At 39.5% G+C, this 22149-nt stretch overlaps 2 protein-coding genes and 1 non-coding gene across 12 annotated transcripts in view; all 3 read left to right on the forward strand.

The window, feature by feature from the left end:
- The window catches only part of TMPO (thymopoietin), a 28461-nt gene extending 22355 nt beyond the window's left edge, over positions 1–6106 (forward strand). For 3 of the 9 annotated variants that reach the window (XM_051784813.1, XM_051784809.1, XM_051784810.1), the window contains exons 5-9: positions 634–753; positions 865–960; positions 1523–1633; positions 2871–2962; positions 4221–6106. In XM_051784813.1, coding sequence (XP_051640773.1) covers positions 634–753; positions 865–960; positions 1523–1633; positions 2871–2962; positions 4221–4512 — 711 coding nt within the window. In that variant the 3' untranslated portion in view covers positions 4513–6106. The remainder of the gene's footprint in view (positions 1–633; positions 754–864; positions 961–1522; positions 1634–2870; positions 2963–4220) is intronic. The other 6 variants (XM_051784812.1, XM_051784818.1, XM_051784814.1 and 3 more) reach the window with 3 other exon arrangements.
- Positions 6107–11006: 4900 nt separating this feature from the next.
- SLC25A3 (solute carrier family 25 member 3) lies at positions 11007–20903 on the forward strand. Of its 2 annotated transcripts, none has more exons than XM_051784824.1 (8): positions 11007–11146; positions 11301–11457; positions 15454–15575; positions 18006–18185; positions 18307–18488; positions 19197–19369; positions 20348–20458; positions 20569–20903. In XM_051784824.1, exons 2-8 carry the CDS (start codon positions 11307–11309, stop codon positions 20727–20729), a joined length of 1080 nt encoding a protein of 359 aa, XP_051640784.1. In that variant the 5' UTR covers positions 11007–11146; positions 11301–11306; the 3' UTR covers positions 20730–20903. The 2 variants fall into 2 exon arrangements, with proteins under 2 accessions (XP_051640784.1, XP_051640785.1); XM_051784825.1 differs by lacking the exon at positions 15454–15575 and adding an exon at positions 15740–15861.
- LOC127470042 (small nucleolar RNA SNORA53) lies at positions 18654–18893 on the forward strand. The gene has a single exon (XR_007904149.1). It is a non-coding gene; the product is annotated as a small nucleolar RNA SNORA53 (small nucleolar RNA).
- Positions 20904–22149: the final 1246 nt, after the last annotated feature.

Consider the following 22149-nt stretch of genomic DNA (forward strand, 5'->3'; position numbering starts at 1 on the left):
ACTTAGATTTGTAAATATTTGTGTCAGGCTTGATCTTTTAAGGCTATTGTTATGTGAGAATTTTTAGTTTCATCTCTCTATGTGGAATCTTTTAAGATTATAAAGTATCTCTGCATGACCCCTGTGGAGACCCCTGGAGATTAGTTCCTGTTGAAATGTAGGTGGCTGTGCATAAACCATTCCTATCTCTGCTTGAGAGAATAGAGCCCTATCTGTGTAGAGAAGAAGGGGATGCTTTCTGCTTATGTTCACAGATTTTTTTTTTTTGTGTGTGTGTGTGTAGGCAGGTAATGTAATGGGCCTGAAAGCTTCATGTTGTCTGCCTATGACTTCATGTGACTACTCACAGTATTAGTTAGCTCACTCTATTGCAGTGAGCAAATTAGCAGTTTTTACTGTTGGGCATTATCTACTCAGTTCTGTATTTAAACAGTAATGTGCTCTAATGTTGTAAGTATTGTGGTCAACTCTACTAATCTAGCAGGCTATTCATTATTGAATGTATTAGGATCCATTTTTTTTTGATCGTAGACATGTTTTGGAGTATGCATGCTATTTTAGCTTTTGGTTGTGAGTATCCAATGTTGGCAGCTGGTTTTCATGTATGTGATCATGTGTTTGATGCTTGAATAGACCTATTCTCAAGATGAAGTTACTGAGACTGTCTGGACAAGTGGATCTTCAAAAAGTGGACCTCTCCAGGCATTTTCTAGGGAGTCTACAAGAGTGTCAAGAAGAACACCAAGAAAAAGGGTGATGAGAGGCTTATTTTAAGACAAGCTTTTTTTTCTTCTTCTTCTCACTGTTAGGGTCCCAGTGGCTATTTTATTCAATTGTTTTCTTTTGTTTGTTTTAAACAAACAGGTGGAAGCTACAGCACAGTTGCCTATAGATGATGCTGTAATATCAGAGAGTACTCCCATAGCTGAAACTATATTGACTTCAAGCAACGAGACCCTAGTAAATATGCTTAGTAAATATGTTTAATCAATGGTGCAAGTGGCATTCTTCTGTAATGTGTCTTCACTGACAGAATCATTCTGTTTTGGACAGATGAAAGACTGTTTTAAGGAAAGTAAGACTATTCAGTAGTCTTGAAACTACATATTCAGTATCTGGTTTAGTACCTAACGCTGTTCACTTTGAAATGGGACTAGGTAGACACCTAGGTCCCATCTGATGTCTTCTTGGGGGGAGGGTGGAAAAGAACCAATTTAAAAGCTTAGATATTTTTCTTAATTTATTTAAGTACATGCAGAATATTTGCTTTTAAGTTTGGCTTTTCTCGTGAACTAAATAGCTTTTATGTTTCTCAATGGCTTAAAAGAAACTGCTTGGAATGATAAGCTGTATGTTTCCTGTGCTTGTTTCGGAGTATCTGTTACATAACCTTCTTGAGTTAACTCCTAACATGCATATATTCAATGCACATAAAGGTTTTGTTGTTTGGTTCTGCCACCTTGCCCCCTTTCATTTTGTATCTTGGCTGTCTCTGAGTTTGAACAATTTTGAATCTCGGCAGGTTGTCAATAGGGTGCCTGGAAATTTCAAGCATGCAGCTCCTACGCTGTCAATCAGTGAACTCTCAGACATGCCCAGAAGAACACCAAAGAAACCACTGATGACAGCTGAAGTAAATAAATTAAAACTTAGATTGCTCTTGCTTACTCTTTGTGAACAAAATTCTTGTGTGTATGTGCTTACTTCTGAGTACAGAGGGGGGTGGAGGATGTCATTGCCCAGGTGACAGTCAATCTAAATTAGTGTTGTCACATGACATGAGAGAGTATAAACTTATTTTTATCTTCCTCTTTCAGATTTGTGGGGGGTGTGTGTGAAAATCTTTTTTTTTTCTTTTTCCTCAGACAAATATGTTTTGATGTGTTATTTCTCTGTTTGCTGCTCTTTTTCTGAACAAAATAAAGATTTTGTTTTTCTTTTAAATTCTTTGAATAGCTCAAAATAGAGCAGAATTGGGCCATCTACCTTTGATCTTGTAGATCAGCCTATCCTGAAAAAACACAATGTGCTTTAATTTAGGGAATCAAGCAGTAGGATTACTTTAGACCAAACACCTGAATTAAAAAAAGCATCTGTAGATTCCTGTCAGTTATCAAGACAGAAAATAATTCTTTTACTGTTAACCTATTCAAGCTGTCAAAACTATATCTCTTGGAGAACTGTCTAAAGCACCTGCAAGTATATGTAATTCTGTTACTGTAATACTGTAATATTGTGGAATTTTACATTGCAAGATAATGCTTGTCTGAATTTAAATGGAGTTCATTGCTTTGTGTAGTTACTGTAGATAAAACTTCTATTAACACTTCATTTCCAATATGACTGGAACGTAGACTTATTTATCAAATAGAAGGTTGTGGGGAAAACTTGATGTTCTATTCCAAGCTGCTGATGTTTTTTTCTATCAGTATTTTACTGTGCTATTACAGCATGAAGAGACAGATTACCCACAGCAGTGCCTTTTTAATCATGTTCACTACAACCAGTGTTGTGATCTGCTCAACACAGCCATGATAGAGGTGACGGTTAAGTTTTTGGTTTTTTTGTTTTTGGTCATCTACATCATTGGCTGACAGGTGTATAGTATGTATACAATATATTCTTTATCTTAAAGGAAACTGAGGAGATCTCTGAATGCTTTAAGATACCAAAAGTGACCAGACTTCTGCCAATAATTAAGGTCAAATGAAATTCTTAAACCTAAGAATTAAACTTCTTGGGTATCACTGGGTGACTCATTCATTCTTACAAATTGCACACGGTTGTGGTCACTGAGATAGCTATGCAGATGCTTTTTGTTTTTCTTTCTGCTTGGTCTGCTTGGCCTCTAACTGTTTTTGGCTTCCTAGGTGCTGGAGAGAACTGCTACAGAAGAAAGAGTAGAAAGGGATATTCTGAAAGAAATGTTCCCATATGAAGCATCAACACCTACAGGAATTAGGTATTTCTAAGGTTTATGGGGGCTTGTTTGTCAGTTCTCTTAAACCAGTTTAAGCTGAATTATATCAATATAATCTTTTGATTATATTGATAGATTTCTGAGGAACAGTTTTTGCGCTTTAGCTCAATGACATTTTTGGTGGCCACCTAGTTCTTCGGTTCTATATACAAGTTTTGTTAGCCAAAATAGCTCGTTCTTTATTTAAATTGGGGGAGGGAAAACAGAGTAGTACTATAATAGGAATTATTATTGGAACTTCTGGGTGCTGGAAGTTAAAGGGAAAGGGCTTTTTTGTGGTAATGACTTGCAGTATTTAAGTTTTTGGCTAGATGCAACTCCATTAGGCCTGCTGTTAAATTAGTGTAAAAAGTATATTTGAGTTTTCTTTTGCAAAACCAAAAAGAATTTTCACATACCCTACCTTTTTCTTTAAGTAGCAGTCCTGTTGTAGTCAAAGATTACTCTCAGTATGAATAAGATGGCATCTAGGAAGGGCTGTTACATTTTTGTGTGCAACTTTATATTTAAACAAAAATTGAAGCAACCCTATGGTTAATTAGGCAATTCAAAAAACTCTGCCCTGTTTAGAGAATAAGACAGTTTCCTTGTGTTAAGATGTGAAATCATCTTCTTTGTTTCCAACATATTAATTTTAGCTTCAATTTAAACTGCAATTACATAAAGTCTGAACGATAAGGAAAATATACAGTACCAGTTACTGCTACTGTGGTGTATTGCTGACTACTCAGGTTTGCTTTCTCTTGTTTTCGAGGTCTAGTTAAATCTATACCACTTTTAAAATAAAAATTATGCATGTACACTTCTTGTCTCTAAGGACTTGGCAATGTATGTGGTTTTTTTAATCCTTACTGCTTTGTCTTCTGGCTCTGTGTATTGGCTTAGCCATTAGAAGACATTTTATTGGCCAGAGATAATCTTATGTTTAGAAATTCCAGCAAGGCTGCGTAAGTGATCATTAAAGAAGCAAATAGAGACACTTCCTAGAGTTTTATTGCCAGTTATGCTCCTTTTATGTGGATAGGGTAAAGTGACATTTGAGAGTTTTTTAAGGGGTGTTTTTTTGAACACTGAATGATTAACATATCTATGATTTCTCTTTTGGGAGTTTGCTGGATATTTCAGGTACTGAATTCACCAGAAATAATTTAGTTTGTTAATTATACTAAAACTTTCCTGTGTACTTTAGATTGCTCTTTTAAATATGCAATATTTCAATCTGTTTTTTTTTAATTAACAGTGCTAGCTGCCGTAGACCAATCAAAGGAGCTGCTAGCCGGCCTATAGAGCACAGTGACTTCAGAATGGATGAAAGTTTCTCTAAGTATGTTGAAAAATATGGTACCTCGGCTGACATCAAGTCGGAGAAACTACCAACAAAAAAAGAACGGTCCATTCCCCTGTGGATAAAAGTTCTTCTCTTTGTTGTTGTGTCAGTCTTCCTGTTTTTGGTTTATCAGTCAATGGAAACTAATCAAGGAAATCCTTTCTCTAAATACCTGAATATTGTCTCTCCGGGCAGTGCCAAATGAGTATCTTTCTGAAAGGCACACCCGATTTGATCTCCTATTTTTAATTGTAGAGAACTCTTCTGCCCTCTCATCGGCTCAAGGACTTCTTACAAATAATGTGATTGGAACTTGATAAATTGGATAAATGAAGAAAGATAATATTAAATGGACATCGGTAACTTTCTGGACTTTGGACTAGTAGGAGATCACTGCCATAGGAGTAACATTTTTTTAAATCTTTGAACTTTTTGTAGGCTTTATTTTTTTAATGTGGACATCATTTAAATTCACTTTTGAGAAAATGTATATTTGTTTTTGCAAGAACTTGGAAGCTGAGAAGGGCAAAAATTTAGTAAAATGTGAAGCTGTGTTTTTAAAGCTTTTCCTTTGTACAGAAAAGAAGTTGTACTTCTATCTCTAGATTATAGTGGAGAAGGATTTTAACATGGGATAAAGGGAAATGCATTTCTGTATGCATTTTTTCAGTAACGATTTGAATTTGATCTCTTAGGGTGTAGAGAGAGTACAACAACAACCTTTTCTGTAGATTACTGTAACTTTTTAGTAAATGTAACTGTAAACCTGTTTGCATTTCTGTAAAAGTCTTAGTATCATATTAGTAACTCTGTTTAAGTGTAACTTCATTTAAATGTATCCCTTCATTTTAGTGCTTACAGTGTTGTAGGAACTGAATACAAAACTAATTGGCAAGAGATGTCTTAGAGGAACTTATTTATTAGTAATGTGTGGAAAATAAAAATTGCATCAATATAATTTGCTACTAAAATACTTTTTTGGGTCAAGGTTATCTGAAGTAGTCTAAATTCCAATTTAAGCAGTGGTCTTTTTTCTTTTTTAAAAAAGCGAGGTCTTTCCAACACAGCTTTATGTGATTATCTTTGAGTATTCATGTAGAGAAGTATTCTCAAAGTGTGAAAATTCCATATGAAGTTTTATTCTTGTATGAAGAGGGCATTGCTGCATTTTCTGCTACAGTTTCATCTTCTAAGGTGAGATTTACTACTTTCATGCAGTTGACTATTTTTCTCAGTGGAAGCATGCTGAAACACTCTCTATTGTGTAACTTGGTTGAGCAGGCAGCTGACTTCACTACTACCAATGAAGAGTGATAAGCAACAATTTTTTTAAAGTGAATGTATACATTTTTGGTGTGCTTAAATCTGCAGCATACAGATGTTAAGTCTTATTGCTTGGTACAAAATTGCAATAAATCATACTACTTATTCTTAAAGTGCTACTTATAAAACGCTGAGAACATTAGTTAATAGTCAATATCTTTTTACTCTAGGTACAATTATTGTGTAGACTATAGCAATGGGGAAGCTTTACTTTCTGTGAACTTTGGGACAAACATGGTAATTTGTAGCAAAGCAATAGTTTTGGGGTTTTTTTCCTGTTTAATGTTTTTTTTTTCCTTCTAAACTGCTTTTTTGAGTAATCTAAATAGCTAAACTTGTGTCCATCCTATAGAAAATTGTAACATAAGACATTCACTTTTGGTGTCAAAAATGCAGAAAAATAAAATGATTTTAATGTGTGTGGATTTTCCTTATCAAAATAAATGCATTGCTGAAAGGCAGGAAAAGCAAGACAACTGATGTATCAGTGGTGTCATTTTGTGCTGCTACAGTCTTCCGTACTGAAAAAAAAAGTTAAAAATCTGATAGTAAGATCAGTTCATGTCACTTGGCGGGAGGAATATTCAGCATTCTTGCACAATAAGAGTTTTGCACCGTAATCCTTAAGCCTATGTTAGACCTTTAATTTGGATGGGAGGAGAAACTAGCCTTCCTTTGCTTTTCAATGCTTAAGGAACTTCCTTTTCACTTTAAATTCTCTCTTGCACAACTTTGCTGCATGTTTTAACATGAAATAAATCTTTCTCTTCTAGTTACATGAAATACTTTCAGTTGACCTCCTTCAGGGATACTGTTAGCATCATTTAAATAAAAACAAACCGCAAACTGAACTGCGATGCAACTAATTTCATCATTCTTTCATTTTGCACTGGTTTGGAGAATCCTCTCAGCTTCAGTGTTACTTCACAGATGGTAAGGAGTTTTCTACATAAGTCCTTAAAGTAACTACATGTAGGTCAGTTGTAGTTGGAAGGCAGTGCATCTTCAAGAAATTAATGGGCTTTTTATACTTGAGGCATTTAATGGTGTGAAATAGCCCTGAGACTAATACCTTTCTCTTCCTTCCTCCCCTGGCCCCACATACAGATTTTTCAGCGTACCTAAAGCTATTCATATTATTCTAAGAGTAACACATGTAGTATTAGCTGAATAGTTGTATCTGCTTAAAGCCTAAATACTGCTTTGTAAGTTATGCTGAAGTATACAAGTATACTGTAGTCTTTGTATCAAAGTGCTGAAGCAATAGGTGTTTTTTTTTTTTCCTTTTACAAACTTTCACTTTTGTTCCATTAGTTCATCTTGTCTCCTGGACAAAGGCAGGTTAACCTTTCAGAACCAATCACAAAATAGAGTAATTTTATGGAGCAGTATCCAAAATCCAGTAGCAAAAATTAATGGAGTTCTGATGTAGTAAGTATTGTTTAAGTCCTTTTTGGGGCAAGAGCTACAAAAAGCCTGGAAAAGGCCTGTGAAAGTTAATGGGGCATAACAGTGTTGTTTTGACTTCATGGGGTTTGTTCTCATGATTGGTCATACTGCTCAGAATGCTGTGCTGAAAATATGACAGGTCTTGATTTAGCTGTCTGAATTAGAGCTATTACAGAGCTTGTGTTTTTTTCCTTTAAATTGTGTGCTTATCTTTTAACATGTATACGGTCTCAGGAGCTTGGTATCAGGCTGCAAATCACTAGAGGATTTTCACTTGCAGTTTGAGACTTAATTTTATGGCATGTGATCCATGGTGAGACTAGATGAGTAGTGTCTGAGGCAAGAAACTCAAGGATCTTGAATTTAAGTTCTGTGTGTGTTTTGGAACCTTGATTTGTATTTATATAGGAAACAGTGTGAAGGAATGTCTTCTCCAAGTTTACTTTCTATAACAGCATGCTCAGTACTGCCTACAGAATGATTTCATGTCCCTCCTAGGCTTAGTCTATGTGTGTTTTGATTTGTTTCTTGTGGCACAACTTACAACACCCTTCATGGTATTAAAATTTCCTGCTAATTATCTTCTTAGATGGTTTTGTGGACAAAATATCTTTTTAAAAACGTGTTAACTAGTTTATACAGAGTTAAAGCAGAGAAACTGAGTACAAAAAGAATGCCTTTAAATAACAGACTGTTCAGCAGTAAAAAAAATATAATTAAAGTTGTGCAGCATGTCTTGCTTTGATATGGCTAAAGTTACATATTGGGCCGAAACGCTTTAAGAAATATTTAAGACTTCATCTGACTGATTGCAATAGATACAGGGGTGGGTTGTGATGTATAATTTTTAATTTTGCGTTTACAAACATAGGTGTTTTAATATGGCTTTTAGTGTGTGTGTGGTAAGTCTGCCTGTCTTTGTCTAAAACTGTCCTGTGACCTTGGCTTTTCTTTCTCCTGAGGGTGTGTACCAGGCTGCTTTGCACCAGTGCAACAGCGAGCTACAACAGATGTATAGTACATGCATGTGTTCATACAGCTCAGGGTCTACAAGTTAATTCAACTTGTAAAGCAGTCCTGAGGTGGCATGGACACCTCTACTATGTATGTATTGATATAAAAAAAAATCCCACAAATTTTCTGTCCCAGCTCACTTTGAAGTTCTTTTTTAGCATTGGTAGTCTGTGGTTAAAAAATGTTAACTTTTTTACCATTGCCTTATTTATTTATTATTTAGGTAAAAAATGTTATGTTTTATGAAGGAAAAACATGTAATATCTGAGAAGGGTTTAGATTTTAAAAAAGATTACTAGATGAGGACACTCATGACACCAACTAATAAGAAGAGGGGAGGTTTCACTACTTTCTGCATTCAGAGGATGTGAACTCCTGTTCAATGTAGCAAGCTTGGATACTGCTGAAGGAGATGCCACAGTGTTAAGGCTTCCCTTGGGCTGTGAAACCTGATCCATTACTGACTCTTAAGTCTAGTAGTTCTGGTGTTGAAACCAGGAAAGTGCACATAAAATATAATATATGCACAACAGGAGCAGATGGTGCTGTGCTAACCTGGTTATCAAAGGTGTGGATGGTGGTTTCACTATCTCGTATATTTTTGAAAACAATGTCACCTGGAATATTAGCTCATAAGAGCTTTGATTTTGTTTGCAGGCTTCACCAAAATTTTAGAACTGTAAAAGTTATTGTAAGATAGGAAATAACCTACAATGTCCTGATTGTATGCTCTTTAGGGGGACAGGAAATGGAGGGGGGGTCATGGTGGGTGTTAATAACAGAAGGATAGATGAAATTAAGAAAGTTTGGTGTTGCCAAACTGGCATTTTCCTAAATGGATAAAGCTTAAAGAGCTACTGATTAAAAAGATATATTTAATTTGCAATAGCCCTTTTTACTGTGAATCTGACAGGTGGGCACCAAAAGGTAGCGTCTTTAAAGTCTTCATCTGTCACTACCTTCAATGTGCGTCAGAATTCAGATTAAGGTGGTTTGAATTACAGGCTCTTGCTACTTTTTTTTCCACAGGGAAAGGTTGAAGATATTTCTCTGTAAAATGGTATGCATTCAGCAGGAACATGTATTATCCCTGTATTTTCATGGGGCTATGTTAGACTGCTGTTTATTAGTTCTTGTTAATAGCACAGTTGTTAGTTGTCAGCTAAAACAAAAAAAACCCTGTTCACAGACTGTAACTCAGAAGTATCAGTACTAGCTGAGCACATAAATTGCCATTAGGTGTCTGTAAATAAATAGTCTTCTGTTCATCCTTTATAATTGGAAGGAGCAGAGGTTTTCTATATGTTAATCAAAAGTATGTGAAAATTGCAATCACTTATATCCAATTTCAAGATAAGAGTGTCTTTATCACATTTAGAGATTATTAATGGAAAATAAATATCAGTGGTTTTTAGATAAAACATTACTAACAATGGCTTAGATTGCAAGTAATGGCAAAATAAACGATTCTGGCTTGTCTTCATTGCTGCCACTGGCAGTGAAGTGAACACTTGAGGCTCTCTGCTGGTTGCTAAATGAAGGTATTTAAAGAATTGCAAGTTTAATTTGACCTTTTCCTAGAAGGCAGCTGGAGTCTAGTTTATTCTAGAGGGACCTGACCAACCTTGATTTCTGTGGCAGTGCTATTAGGTGTGTCACTTTTGCCTGTGTGACAGTGTGCCTCGATCAACTTTGTTGTGAAACACAGTGAGTAGAGCCAAGGTCTAAAGGCTCTCCTTGGAAGTTTGATAGGAGCTACTGAGCTGACCAAAGGAGGGTGTGTCTTCAGGGTGGTGGTGCAGGTGTGCTGTTATTTGCATTATATCTCTCTGCCCATAAGTAATAGCTGGGATGTTCAGTGCATGTCTCTTGCTTAGCTGGCTTCTGCACTTATGTTGTCATGGAGCACTATAATGAAAGGTATGTGATCAAGATGGTGAAAAAATGGAGTTCTTGCCTCTTTGTTAACTGGAGAGCTGAACTGTGCTGTGCCAGTTTTATACCATGTAAATCACTAAAATGAGTGAAATCACCCTATGTTAGAAAAGGCATAGTTTAAGGTAGGTAAGACCAATCATGGGTCCTGTGTTCAGTAACATTCTGCTTTTCACGAACCAGTAACAAGTAATTCTGTAAGCAGCTGCAGCTGTCACAGCATAGGCCACATCAACATGCCCTGCAAGCTTACCCTCCAAAGGTGGAATTTGGCCATGGAGCATGCAGAGTGTGGTGGCAGATCTGACTGTGCTTGGTCTTACAGCAAGCTGTGGCCAGAGCCTCCCTTTGCTAAGGGAGTTGCATCCTATGGCTTTAGCAGGCTGTGATTAGAAAGTATTACTAGGTGCGATTTGCAGAACTGGAATCTGGGGCAATACTGAGGATTTCTTTAATTTTAAGAAAGGGATGTGATGCTAGGGGTTATGGTGATAGTACTGGGCTTGGTGATGTTAAAGGTCTCTTCCAGCCTTGTGATTCTATGGTTCAGTGCAAAGTGCTGCAGAGCACGGGTCAAGGCCAGCCTGCTGGTGCCAGCAGCAGGCTGCCGCTGCACGGGGAGAGCTGGCGTTCGGAATGTCTCCGGTTTGACATTGCCTGGGGCAGGGCTGCGGGAAGCACGTGGGGTAGTTGGCAAGCTCCCAGAGCCGGGCGGCGAGGGGGAAGGATCAGAAGTTGAGGCGCAGGGTTTAGCGCTGGAGGTGCGCTCAGACACCCCTAACTACCCGAGGAGAAGCGTGTCCCTGCCAGCTGGGCCTCGGCCCTCAGTCCCCGCGTTACTCGGGGCGGTGCCGCAGCCCCGGCCCGCACATACTGTCACTGACACTGCCCCGCTCCCGCTCTCTGGCCGGGCGCGGCCCCGCCGCCGCGTGGAGCGCGAGGCGCAGGCGCGGGGCGGGAGGGCGTCGGCCGCGGCTGCGCGTGCGCGGCCGTTATAGGCGCCTCCGCCAATCGCGGCGCGGGACGTTGCGCGGCGGCCCCGCCCCCGGCCCACGAAGGACAAGGTGACGGCGCGGGGCCCGCCTTCAGCCTCTGCCGCAGCGGCTCCATCTTGCGAGGTGAGTCGGGGCGGCGCGGCGGGCTCTCCCGCCCGCTACCGCGCTCGCCCTGGGCTGGCGGGGCCGTCTCGCAGGTGCGGGGCTGGGGCCCGGCAGTTGTGCCGTGGCGGGGTTTCCCGGTCCCACGCCATTCTGCTCTTGTCGCCCGCCTCAGGTCGCCATGTTCTCGTCCATCGCGCCGCTCGCGCGGCACAACCCGTTCTACGCGCCGCACTTCCAGCTGGTCCAGGACGGCGTGAGGAAGCGCCCAGCGGAGCCCACGGAGGCGCCTACCGCGCGCCGGGGCTTGGCGGCCGCATCGGCCGCCGAAGGTGAGAGCGGGACGGAGGGGCCGCGGCGGGGGTGAGGCTCGGGGCGGCGGTGCCCGCGCTGCCCCTGCCGGCCCGCGCCTATGTCCGCCGGGGCGGCGCAGGGAGGGTGAGCGGCCGGGAGGGGCTGGCGCTGGGCCTGTGCGTCCTCTTGGAGGACGAGGAAGGGCACAGGCGGGGGAGGCGCTGGCAGGCGCTTCCGCCGTCCCTGCGGGGTGTGCCGAGGGGCAAGAAGATTCGGAGTTACTGGGAAAGGACGTGGGAAGGTTCTTGCGCAGACTAATCACAGAATCACAGAGAGCCCCGCGGAGTCTGTCTTGGGGAGCAGAGAGCACTTTTTCTGTCTCTGTAGGGCCTGCAGCCTCGGTCACTGAGGTTATAGGCCCGTACTTTTTCATCCCTGGGGAAGAGCAGAGTATGAATTTGTGGATTCAAAAGACCATGTCTCCCATTCTCTTTTCCTTTTCCTCTTATTTTTTCCCGTTTATTCACATCTGAACATCCAGACGTGCCTGCAGATGTTTTTGGGCTTTTGTTTCCTCCTTTTTTTTTGTGCCTAGCATTTGTAGAGTATACACCAGATAACTGGTGTTTAAGATGCACATTAGAGTCAAGTGCTTCCCATATGTTTCCCGATCACTTTTGTGACTTTTAAAGGTCGTACCGTGATAATACTTCTAGTATCACAAACTGGGTAAGGTTGGATGAGCCCACAGTGGGTCATCTGGTCCAAGCTCCCTGATGAGGTGGGGTCATCCTAGAGCACATGCCACAGGATTGCATCCAAATGGTTCTTAAATAGACTTCCACAATGTCTCTGGACAGTTTGTTCCAGTGTGTGGTCACCTGCACAGTAAATAAGTTCTTCCTCATATTCAGGTGGAACTTCCTGTGCATTGGTTTCTACCCACTGCCTCTTGTCCTATCACTTGGCACCACAAAGAAGAGCCTGGCCCCATCGTCTTGACACCTTCCCTTCAGATAGTTACAGACATTGATAAGATCCCCTCTTGGTCATGTCTTCTTGATGCTGAATAGGCCCAACTCTTTCAGCCTTTCCTTACAAGAGACATGCTCCAATCCCTTAATCATCTTTGTTGCCCTCTGCTGGACCCACTCCAGGAGCTCCAAGTCTCTCTAGTCCAGAGGAGCTGAGAACTGGACACAGCACTTCAGATGCACCTCACTAGGACTGAATAGAGGGACAGGATTGCCTCCCTTGACCTGCTGGCAGTGCTCTTCCTGATGCAGCCCAGGATACCATTGGCATTCTTTGGCCCCAGGGGCACAGTTTTGGTCATGGACAGCTTGTTGTCCACCTGGACCTCCAGATCATTCTCTGCAGAGCTGCTTTCCAGTAGGTCAGCCCCCAGCCTGTACTGGTGCCTGGGGTTGTTCCTTCCCAGGTGCAGGACCTTGCATTTGCCTTTGTTGAACTTCAGACAGTTCTTCTCTGCCCATCTCTCCAGCCTGTCGAGGTGCTTTTGAAGGGCTGCACAATAGTGAAGGTATATATTAAAATTCTTTTAAGCTGTTAAAAGCTTAAAAACATCTTTTCATAAAAGAACTAAATGGTTTCAGCAAGCCACCTTTTCAAGTACTGTGATTATTGAAGTGTTTTAGAGCAGTTAGATGGACATTCACATAATATGTGAAAGACAACTCAGTGTTGGATGTTACTTAATAAATTTTCAAGAAATTGCTTCTGGCTTTTAGTGTAGTAATCCTTTTGCCAGCTAACTAAAGCCCTAAATCGCTTGTTGGTATGCTAAATATATTCAGTAGGTGCACTTATTTCTTAAAAGCATTATGCTTAATCTTCATCCTGTTTGTAGGCAGTTGTAGTCAAAGGTGGCCAGTAGTTTTTAATCTTTGTAGTCTTTTCTGCTGGGTTCATTATTTCACATACCAGTTGCTTCTCTGGCCTTTGTGTTGGAAGAAGAACGTGTTGCGGAAGATATCTGAGCTTGCACAAGGTCACACAAAGTCAGTACAAACCACAAGACCTTTTAAAGAGTTTAGCTCAGGGCATCAGCTATAACCCAGCTCAGAGGCAAAATGTTCTATGATCAGCTTTTGGAATTTGTCCTTAACATGTCAGATCAGCAGCAGAGATAAAAAGTAGTTATGATGTAGCTGTCCCAACAGTAGGCATATTTTTATGCTGTGTTTATATTTGAGTAGCTTTGTGGTGTTTGTGCTAAGTCAGTGCCTGGGTATGTTAGAATGACTTTCTTGCTCTCTGTACTATGTGTTTAGAGGTCTCTTCACAGGTAATGGTTTTTAGGACATTTGACTCTACCTCTAAAATAGAAAGTCTGAGATGTACCGCCACAAACTTAGATACCTCTTAAGAGCTCCAACCTGATTGATACTGGCTTGCTTTTCTTAATTGCTGTTTTTGAACACTGAACTGACAGATCAGCCTGAATAGTGATACAGCACATACCTAAAGCTCTACTTTTCTGTGACTACTACAAAGGTCTGTCTCTGTTAGTTCAGGAGTGTGACTTCTAACAGTAAATTACTGTGAAAAAGGGACTGTGAACAAACACTTCTGGTGTCTGGGCAGTGTGGTAACTAGTGAAGTGCTGTTGTGCTGCAGGCGAAGGATAGCTGGACAGAACTGCCCCATACGGATCTAGAGTCTGTTCCCTGATTACACCTGCACAGAATGCCTGGTCTGTGTATGTTTAACCTGTCATTCTGCAGAGTTGTAAACAGACTACTGCTGTCTGCAAATCTGCCAGCTTAGCCAAGCTATTTTGGAGGTTTGTGTAAGTCCCAGATCGGCATATTTGCAGTCTTGAGCAGTATCTCAATTGACTGTTAACTGATGTCTAGCTTTAAGTTTAGGCTTAATATGCTGTCTGTGACTTGGTTATTTTAGAATAAAGAAAAAATGATATTGTATTGACTTGGTAATTAATTTTTAAGAGTTAAGTGAGAAATGTGAATTTAAAATGTAATATATCTGGAAGATATGGAGGAAGAAGTTCCCTTAAAATAGCAAAGTTATGAGCTGGATAAGCCTGCTAGTGTTAACTGCTGCTCTATTGATACTGTTAAACATAATTGTAAATTTTTGTTGATGTTCGTAAAGGAATTTATTTCAGAATCAAAAAGAGAGTGAAGAAGCTTTGCATGAGAGGTTTTCACTGTCTTTTGGTTTTCATTAGTGTTTCTCTGGAGATAGTTCTTACTAAGCTGGTGTAACTTTAATGACTTCCATTATATTCAAGTAACAGCAATGGATGTAATAGCAAAAGATTATGCCCTTTTACTCAGGGAAATATTTTCTACATAGTGTATTGTTTTCTGGATGCTTATTAAGTATATTAGTTTTGTTTTTACTTATATATTTAAAATATTAAGCATGGTTGCAGAACTGTGCTGCTACTTTATCCTTATTTTGTACTGTTAAATGTAAACTTGAATGAACAAGCTGTATATAAATTTGAGATTCTGTATTTGAAAGAAAATAAAACCTGTATAATCTGAAAAATACCTGAAAATACAACTGCATAAACAAAATTCCAACACTGATCTTGTAGATCATTATAAGTCTCTACTTAAATACGGAAGTTACACTATCATACAATATTTAACCAAAGAAGCTTTGTTTCCTGAGTACTAGAGGGAATTGTTGGACATTGCAACTTTGAGTCATAATTTCTACTAGCAGCTTCTGGGATTAATTTCTGTGGTTTAAGTGTGTTGTGAACTAAAATGTCACTTTCTTCCATTGCTTGTTTAAAGGAACAAATTCAATTTGGAAGGCTTGGAATCAAATCTTGCCAGTCTAAAAGGTGGTAATTTAAAGCAAGGGAATTATTTCTGTGTTTAACAGTACATTTATACTCCCACAAACTTAAATGGGAGTTTATTTCAGTTTAATACTTCTGAGAAAGTAGCACTCAGTCAATTTTGGTTTTTTTTGTTTATCTTTGTTACCATTTGTGATTGATCATATGTATGTAATTTTTTCCAATTAACTAGAATACAGCTGTGCCTATGGCTCAAACAGATTCTTTATGCTTTGTGGCCTTGGTGGGATTATTAGCTGTGGAACAACACATACGGCACTGGTTCCCCTAGACCTGGTTAAATGCAGAATGCAGGTTTGTTCTGCATGTCAGTATGTGATGACATTGAAAAAGCATGTTTAGTGTGGTATATTTAATCTACTAATGAATTGGAGGCATAAACTATACCTTGGACATCATTGTCCAACAGTGCATGGAGTTTATATAAAAGCATGGTGTGTCTTTATTTTTTGCTGCAGAATACAGTTGTGAATATGGCTCGCTCAAGTTTTATGCTCTCTGTGGCGTTGGTGGGGTCCTAAGTTGTGGCCTGACACACACTGGTGTTGTCCCTCTGGATTTAGTGAAATGTCGTATGCAGGTTTGTATAAACTTAAATGTTTCTTGAACTTTTACTTCTATATAGACAGAATATTAATAGTTTGCAGTAGGGATGCACTCTTTTCTGGATGACAGGAAGTGAGTAAACTTGAACGCTACTTTATCAAATCTGCTACTGTGAGAGTAGCAAAATACCACTTTTGAGAGAAGCAAAGGTATTTAGGATAATCTGGATGAATTATTTTTTATGACATTTTAAGGCACATTTAACTGACTATATTTGCTAAAAGGAACCCAACACAGTGTTACTCTTGGCTGGCTGGTCGCTGTCTAGCACTATTCCAGTGCTTTTGGAGTAGGAAAATAGTATCTTTGGTGTTCTGCAGATCTGGATTTTAGCCTGGAGTGACATGCATGTGTAATTTTATCCATTAACACTGTGGATATCAATGCATGGCTTATGGATTGGATATTTTCTAACAATGCCACTTTGAGTAGAATGGCTAAAACTTGATTTGGTATCAGTGGGGCCATTGGTGCTTGCAGCTGGTTTCCTTGAAGTGCTTCTTGATTGACCTGAAAGGAGTGTCATTGCATCACACTTAATTTGTGATACCAGCTTTGCATTAAAATCATTTAGTGAGCAGCCATGGCTAAAAGCATACAAATGGATTTTCTCAGGCAAATCTACAAGAATGAAGCAAATTAAAGCACACTTCTAAATTTCTGGAAATACGGTAGTTGAAATTAGGAGGGAACTCTGAATTAGTCAGACCTACTGGTCACACTAGGAGTACTGGATGATATTCTTTAAAGTTGTGTTCTTTTGGATGGCCTTTATTTAGCATTGTTTACCAGAGATGCTTTTTCACATACTTAAGCTCTTGAAATTCTGGTCTCAAACTAGAAATTCTGTAACACATCAGACATGCTTGGCTTGGGCTTACCAGTCCTGGGTTTCTTACATGGTAAGGGTGGTGATACTTCCCTCTCCAGCACTTAAGGGGATGTTCAGGAGGGCGGGTTCCATGTGAATTCCAGGTATGATCTTGTAAAACCTGTCAGCATTTCTCTTTACAGATCCAGTACAAAGCATGTTACTAATCCTTCCTAAGTTCTCCAGGAAGAAACCTGTTGCCTGCCCTCCCATGTCTTTTTAAGAAGAGGTCACCTTTGCTATGGTTTAACTGAAACCAGGACACCTGTTACATAGCTAATAACTAAGCATGGTTCTGACTCGAACGTAGCCTCATTTTACAGTGTACCTAATGATATATCCAGTTTTCTGAAATAATGTCTCTTTTCAAAATTGACATGTTTAGGTGAAGTGATTCTTGAGTAGGTTGCTGCCAGACTGCAAGACACATGCAGGTTGGCATGTGTGTCCCATAGCTTTTTCTGAAACCTTTGATTGGCTTTCGGTTTGATACCTCCCTTCCTAATGCTCTGAGGAACTGTTGGATGATGTCAAATATGAAAAGTAAAAGTGTGATGTGACTTAATTACCTCTTTAAGAATTTCTGTTAAATTATTTCCTTTCACGTGAAACAAAACTATTCAATTCAATCTTTTTTTAATTTCTGAAAAGTTAACGAAATTCCAAAGTTTTGTGGGCAGAAAACAATTTGTATGTAGCCTTGTACTTTGACTTCACAGTAAAGTGTAGAAGTTGTCGAATACTCTTTGTTCCCCATTGCTCCATCTGTCTTTGACTTGGGGAGGGGATCAAACTGAAGGTGGGCAGAGAACCTTTTCTGATTAGGAATCAGGTGAATCATCAGGTTTGGTTTGTGGCGACACTTGAGTGTATGTAGGTGTGACATGTAGAGTGGATGAGATGGCTCACAGGAGCTATCAAATTTTTAAAGAATCTGATCTATACATAATTGCACCATATTACCTCTGACAGTGTTAGAATAGTGATTTCAGTAAATCTGTTAGTTATAGTTGTATTGTTGATTTGGAGAATAAGCATAAAACAAAATTCAGACAATAAGTCAGGGTTTGAGACCAGCAAGTAACGATTAAGTTACATTACTGTAACCTTGTGGTGAGTATATCATCTGTCCAGGGAATTTTAGGAAGCCAGCTGTCTGAGGAATTTAAAAATTTTAAATTTTTGATGGGGGTGTGAGAAGGGAAATGGTAAGCTATATCAAGTATTTAACTGCCTATTCTGTTTAGGTTGATCCCCAAAAATACAAGAGCATCTTCAATGGATTTTCAGTGACAATCAATGAAGATGGCGTTCGTGGCTTGGCTAAGGGATGGGCTCCAACCTTTATTGGATATTCCATGCAAGGGCTTTGTAAATTTGGTTTCTATGAAGTTTTCAAAATCCTGTATGGCAACATGCTGGGAGAGGTAAGCCTCAAGTAGTTTTTGTAAGTATTGTAGATATTGTATATCTACAATATAATAGTAATGTGGAGTAATCACAGAAGCACGATTCATTAATAAAACTGTGTGTTCACGTTCACTTCAGGAAAATGCCTATTTGTGGCGTACTTCGCTATATTTAGCTGCATCTGCCAGTGCAGAGTTTTTTGCTGACATTGCTCTGGCTCCAATGGAAGCTGCTAAAGTTCGTATTCAGACACAACCTGGATATGCAAACACTCTGCGTCAGGCTTTGCCTAAAATGTTTGGAGAAGAAGGCATCTGGGCGTAAGTATCTCTCAGTTTTAATTTTTATTCAGGTTCTTGATGTTGAATATTTTTTTGTAAGAACTGTTGCTTTAATTCTGGCTTTAGCTTACAATACGTTTTGGTCTTTGTATTTTAAGATAACAACATACTTCAGGGAATCTGTATTGAGCTGGCTGTTAATTCCACATGCTCCTTAGATCCATCTTTGTGAGTATCTTTGTGCTGAGTTCTGCTGGATAACTTCAGTTTCTAGCAGTTCCAGTCAGAGATATTCAGCAACTTTCTGGTTGTACAGTCAAAGATGCTTGAGTCATTGGCATGTGAGAGTAACATAACTGCATGTTAGCTTTCTGTTCTGATAGAATTGGCTGTAGATAAACCAGTCATTTCTCACTATCAGGACTTGGCTGGTATGCAGACATTAGCCTTACTACACTGGTAGTATCAGTACTACATTACTGCAGTGCATTGTAATCTGAAAAGTGACTACAGAAACTGCTGTGCAGCCTGGGTATCAGGAAATGTCTAATTTGTGTTGCTATTTTAAGGTAGTACTCAGGAACTAATACAACTTAAATTTCTGTTCTGTAGGTATTGACAGCCTTACAATATCAGTATTTAGAAGCTTTATTCTTGATAATAACAATAAGCTAATTTATTTCAAGTTGGAAATGTACCTTAAATATTGAAGAAAACAAAACTGAGTTTGTCTCTTCTCTGATTAAGTTTCTATAAAGGTGTTGCTCCACTATGGATGAGACAGATTCCATACACAATGATGAAATTTGCCTGCTTTGAACGCACTGTAGAAGCTCTCTACAAGTATGTCGTTCCCAAGCCACGAAGTGAATGTACAAAAGGAGAACAGCTGGTAGTCACATTTGTTGCAGGCTATATTGGTAAGGAATCTTTAAGTCCTACACTTCATTAATGGACTACTGCAACTCTAGAGTCCTGTCTCTTCTCAGAATATTAAATAAATGTCACTAGCATGGGAGAAATTACTTGGAACTTAAATATATGCAGGGGAAAAAACTATGTTCTGTCTGTTAGTGAAAAATGAGTCTGTAATAGGACAGTACTCTTAATTGTTCCTGTATATTACCAGTGTTGATGCCCAGGTTTAGGAACTGCAGCTGATTTAAGTGAAAAACTTGCATCTTTGTTAGTGTCGGGAAGGTTGAAAGGAAGGTAAGAGATATTTGGATGGAACAAGGCTTTTCAATATCCAAAGACTCAGAAGGACTTTTTTAGCAAAAGAGTTACTGCAATAGCAGAACTGAGGTATTTTCTATTCACATCACGTTATCACAGAATCATAGGATCATTTAGGTTGTAAAAGACCTTTACGATCATTAAGACCAACCATTACTCTAGCACTGCCGACTCTGCTAGTGAACCATGTCCCCAAGTGCCACATCCACACCTGTTTTAAGTACCTCCAGGGATACATCCAGGGATGGTATCTCTAATGCTTCCTTCGGCAACCTGTTCCAGTGCTTGACAACCCTTATGGTGAAGAATTTTTTCCTAATATCCTATCTAAACATCCCCTTTGCAACCTGAGGCTGTTTCCTCTTGTCTTGCTGCTTGTTACTTGGGAGAAGAGATGGATGCCCACCTGGTTACAACCTCCTTTCAGGTGGTTGTAGAGAGTGATAAGGTCCCTTCTGAGCCTTCTCTTCTTCAGGCTAAATAGTCCCAGCTCCCTCAGTTGCTCCACATGAGACCTGTAGATCTTCATCAAAGTCCTTTTAGGATACCAGAACATGATGTCTGTGCAATTCATTAGATGTGGTTTCAGCTGGTTGTAATTAGTGTACACAGAAATGGTACAGCTAAAACACCACAGAACTAACGTCAAATTATTCTTTCAGCTGGCGTGTTCTGTGCAATTGTTTCCCATCCTGCTGACTCCGTGGTGTCTGTGTTGAACAAAGAAAAGGGCAGCTCTGCTTCACAGGTTCTTATGAGGCTTGGATTCAAAGGTACATCCTTACTTTCATGTATTTTGGATCAAGTGTTTGTGGTGTTTTGTGGAGGATTTCTGTTTTTCCTGTCGTTTTATGCTACTCATGCTTAATGTTTTGCTCTGCAGGTGTATGGAAAGGTCTGTTTGCTCGTATCATTATGATTGGTACCCTGACTGCACTACAGTGGTTCATCTATGATTCTGTCAAGGTTTATTTCAGACTTCCTCGCCCACCTCCACCTGAAATGCCAGAATCTCTGAAGAAGAAGCTTGGTCTAACTGAATAGACAACTCATGGACTGACTGCTGGCTGTCCCAGTGATGAGTTTCATGAAACTTTTATATATTTGACTATGTAGAAAACAAACTCTATATGATGTCATTATTGGCTGTGCCCTCATCTCACATGAGGGTTTAAATTCAACCACTGTCATTGCCTGAAATAAATGAGAAACAGAGTGCTTAGTGTCTGTTTACTACTGCATATGTAAGCTTCGTTTCATAGCAGCAAATATGTCAAATACTCTCCCTGCTTTCCTCTCCCCCACAAAAAAAAGTTTAAAAAGTGGCTCTGTTCTACACATTAGGGATCAGAGAAGTGTTACTCTTCCACTTGTAACGAAACTAGGCTTTCACTGTTTCCAGAGAAGTGCCAAAACGTGTCCTTGTAGAACTGCAGAAACAAACTGCAGTCTTGTGCACTTTGAGTCCACTGGTCATTTGCCTATAATAAGCTGTTACTGTAGAATACCTGAACTCCTGAGTAGCTGAGACTGCAGTCCGATAGGGCATCCTGGTCGTAATACTGGTGTTCCCCACAGAGATAAAAAGAATCTTATACATCCTAAAGCTGTTTCTGCCTTTGGATGGTCATCCCAACTTAACTAACTTATGCTTACTTGACTAATTTTTGCTTCTCTTGGCTTTGAACCACACCAAAGAACTTGGTCCTTCTGGTTGTCCTGTGGAATTAAACCTCTTTAACTAGAAAAATGCTGATGTTAATAAAGATTTTCAAATATATCTAACCACTAAAAACTTAGTTCAGCTTTCCAATAAGATAAAAATGGCTTGTCTTTTATTGGAGAGTTGGAAAAACTTGCCAGCTTTTCCCTATGTTTGCTATGGCTGTAGTTTTTAATTTATTTTTTTTAATGAATCAGTTTAATGCTGAGCTTTGGTTGAACCTTGCACTTCTGCATAACCTTTTTTTTTTTTTTTTTTTTTTGGACCCTGATGTGAAGAAATCTAGGTTCCTAGGCATGCAGGAGGAGACAGTCATGCAGTCTTTTACTGAAGGATGATAACGCTGCCCTCTGCATTTCACTTGTTCAGTAACCCACAGTAGATAATCACCCTCTCCAGTACTACTTTGTTCACATAGTAGAGCTGGAGCTGAAATTTCTTTTGTGCAAAACTGTGGATATTATCTGCCTTACAGCACGTGAGCTGATGATACTGAACTTACATTGGCACTCACGTATGTTGTACTGTTCCTTCCTCTTACTTGGTTCCTTCAGAGCTAAAAGGACAATTAAGGCAGGTGCCATTGGAATAGCATAAATAAATATACTGACTGCTGCTTCTTGCTGGAGTCTGATGTGCCTGCTATTGGTTTGCTTAGCATCAAGCTTCTCACCCCTTGGGAAAACCCTCCAACTTCCACGATTTTGATGATTATACTGAACAAGAAAGCTGGGCCTTATT

The sequence above is a fragment of the Manacus candei genome, unplaced genomic scaffold, assembly GCF_025592945.1.
Source record: "Manacus candei isolate 608988 ecotype Guabito, Panama unplaced genomic scaffold, ASM2559294v1 h1tg000018l, whole genome shotgun sequence".
Taxonomy (NCBI): Eukaryota; Metazoa; Chordata; class Aves; order Passeriformes; family Pipridae; genus Manacus; species Manacus candei.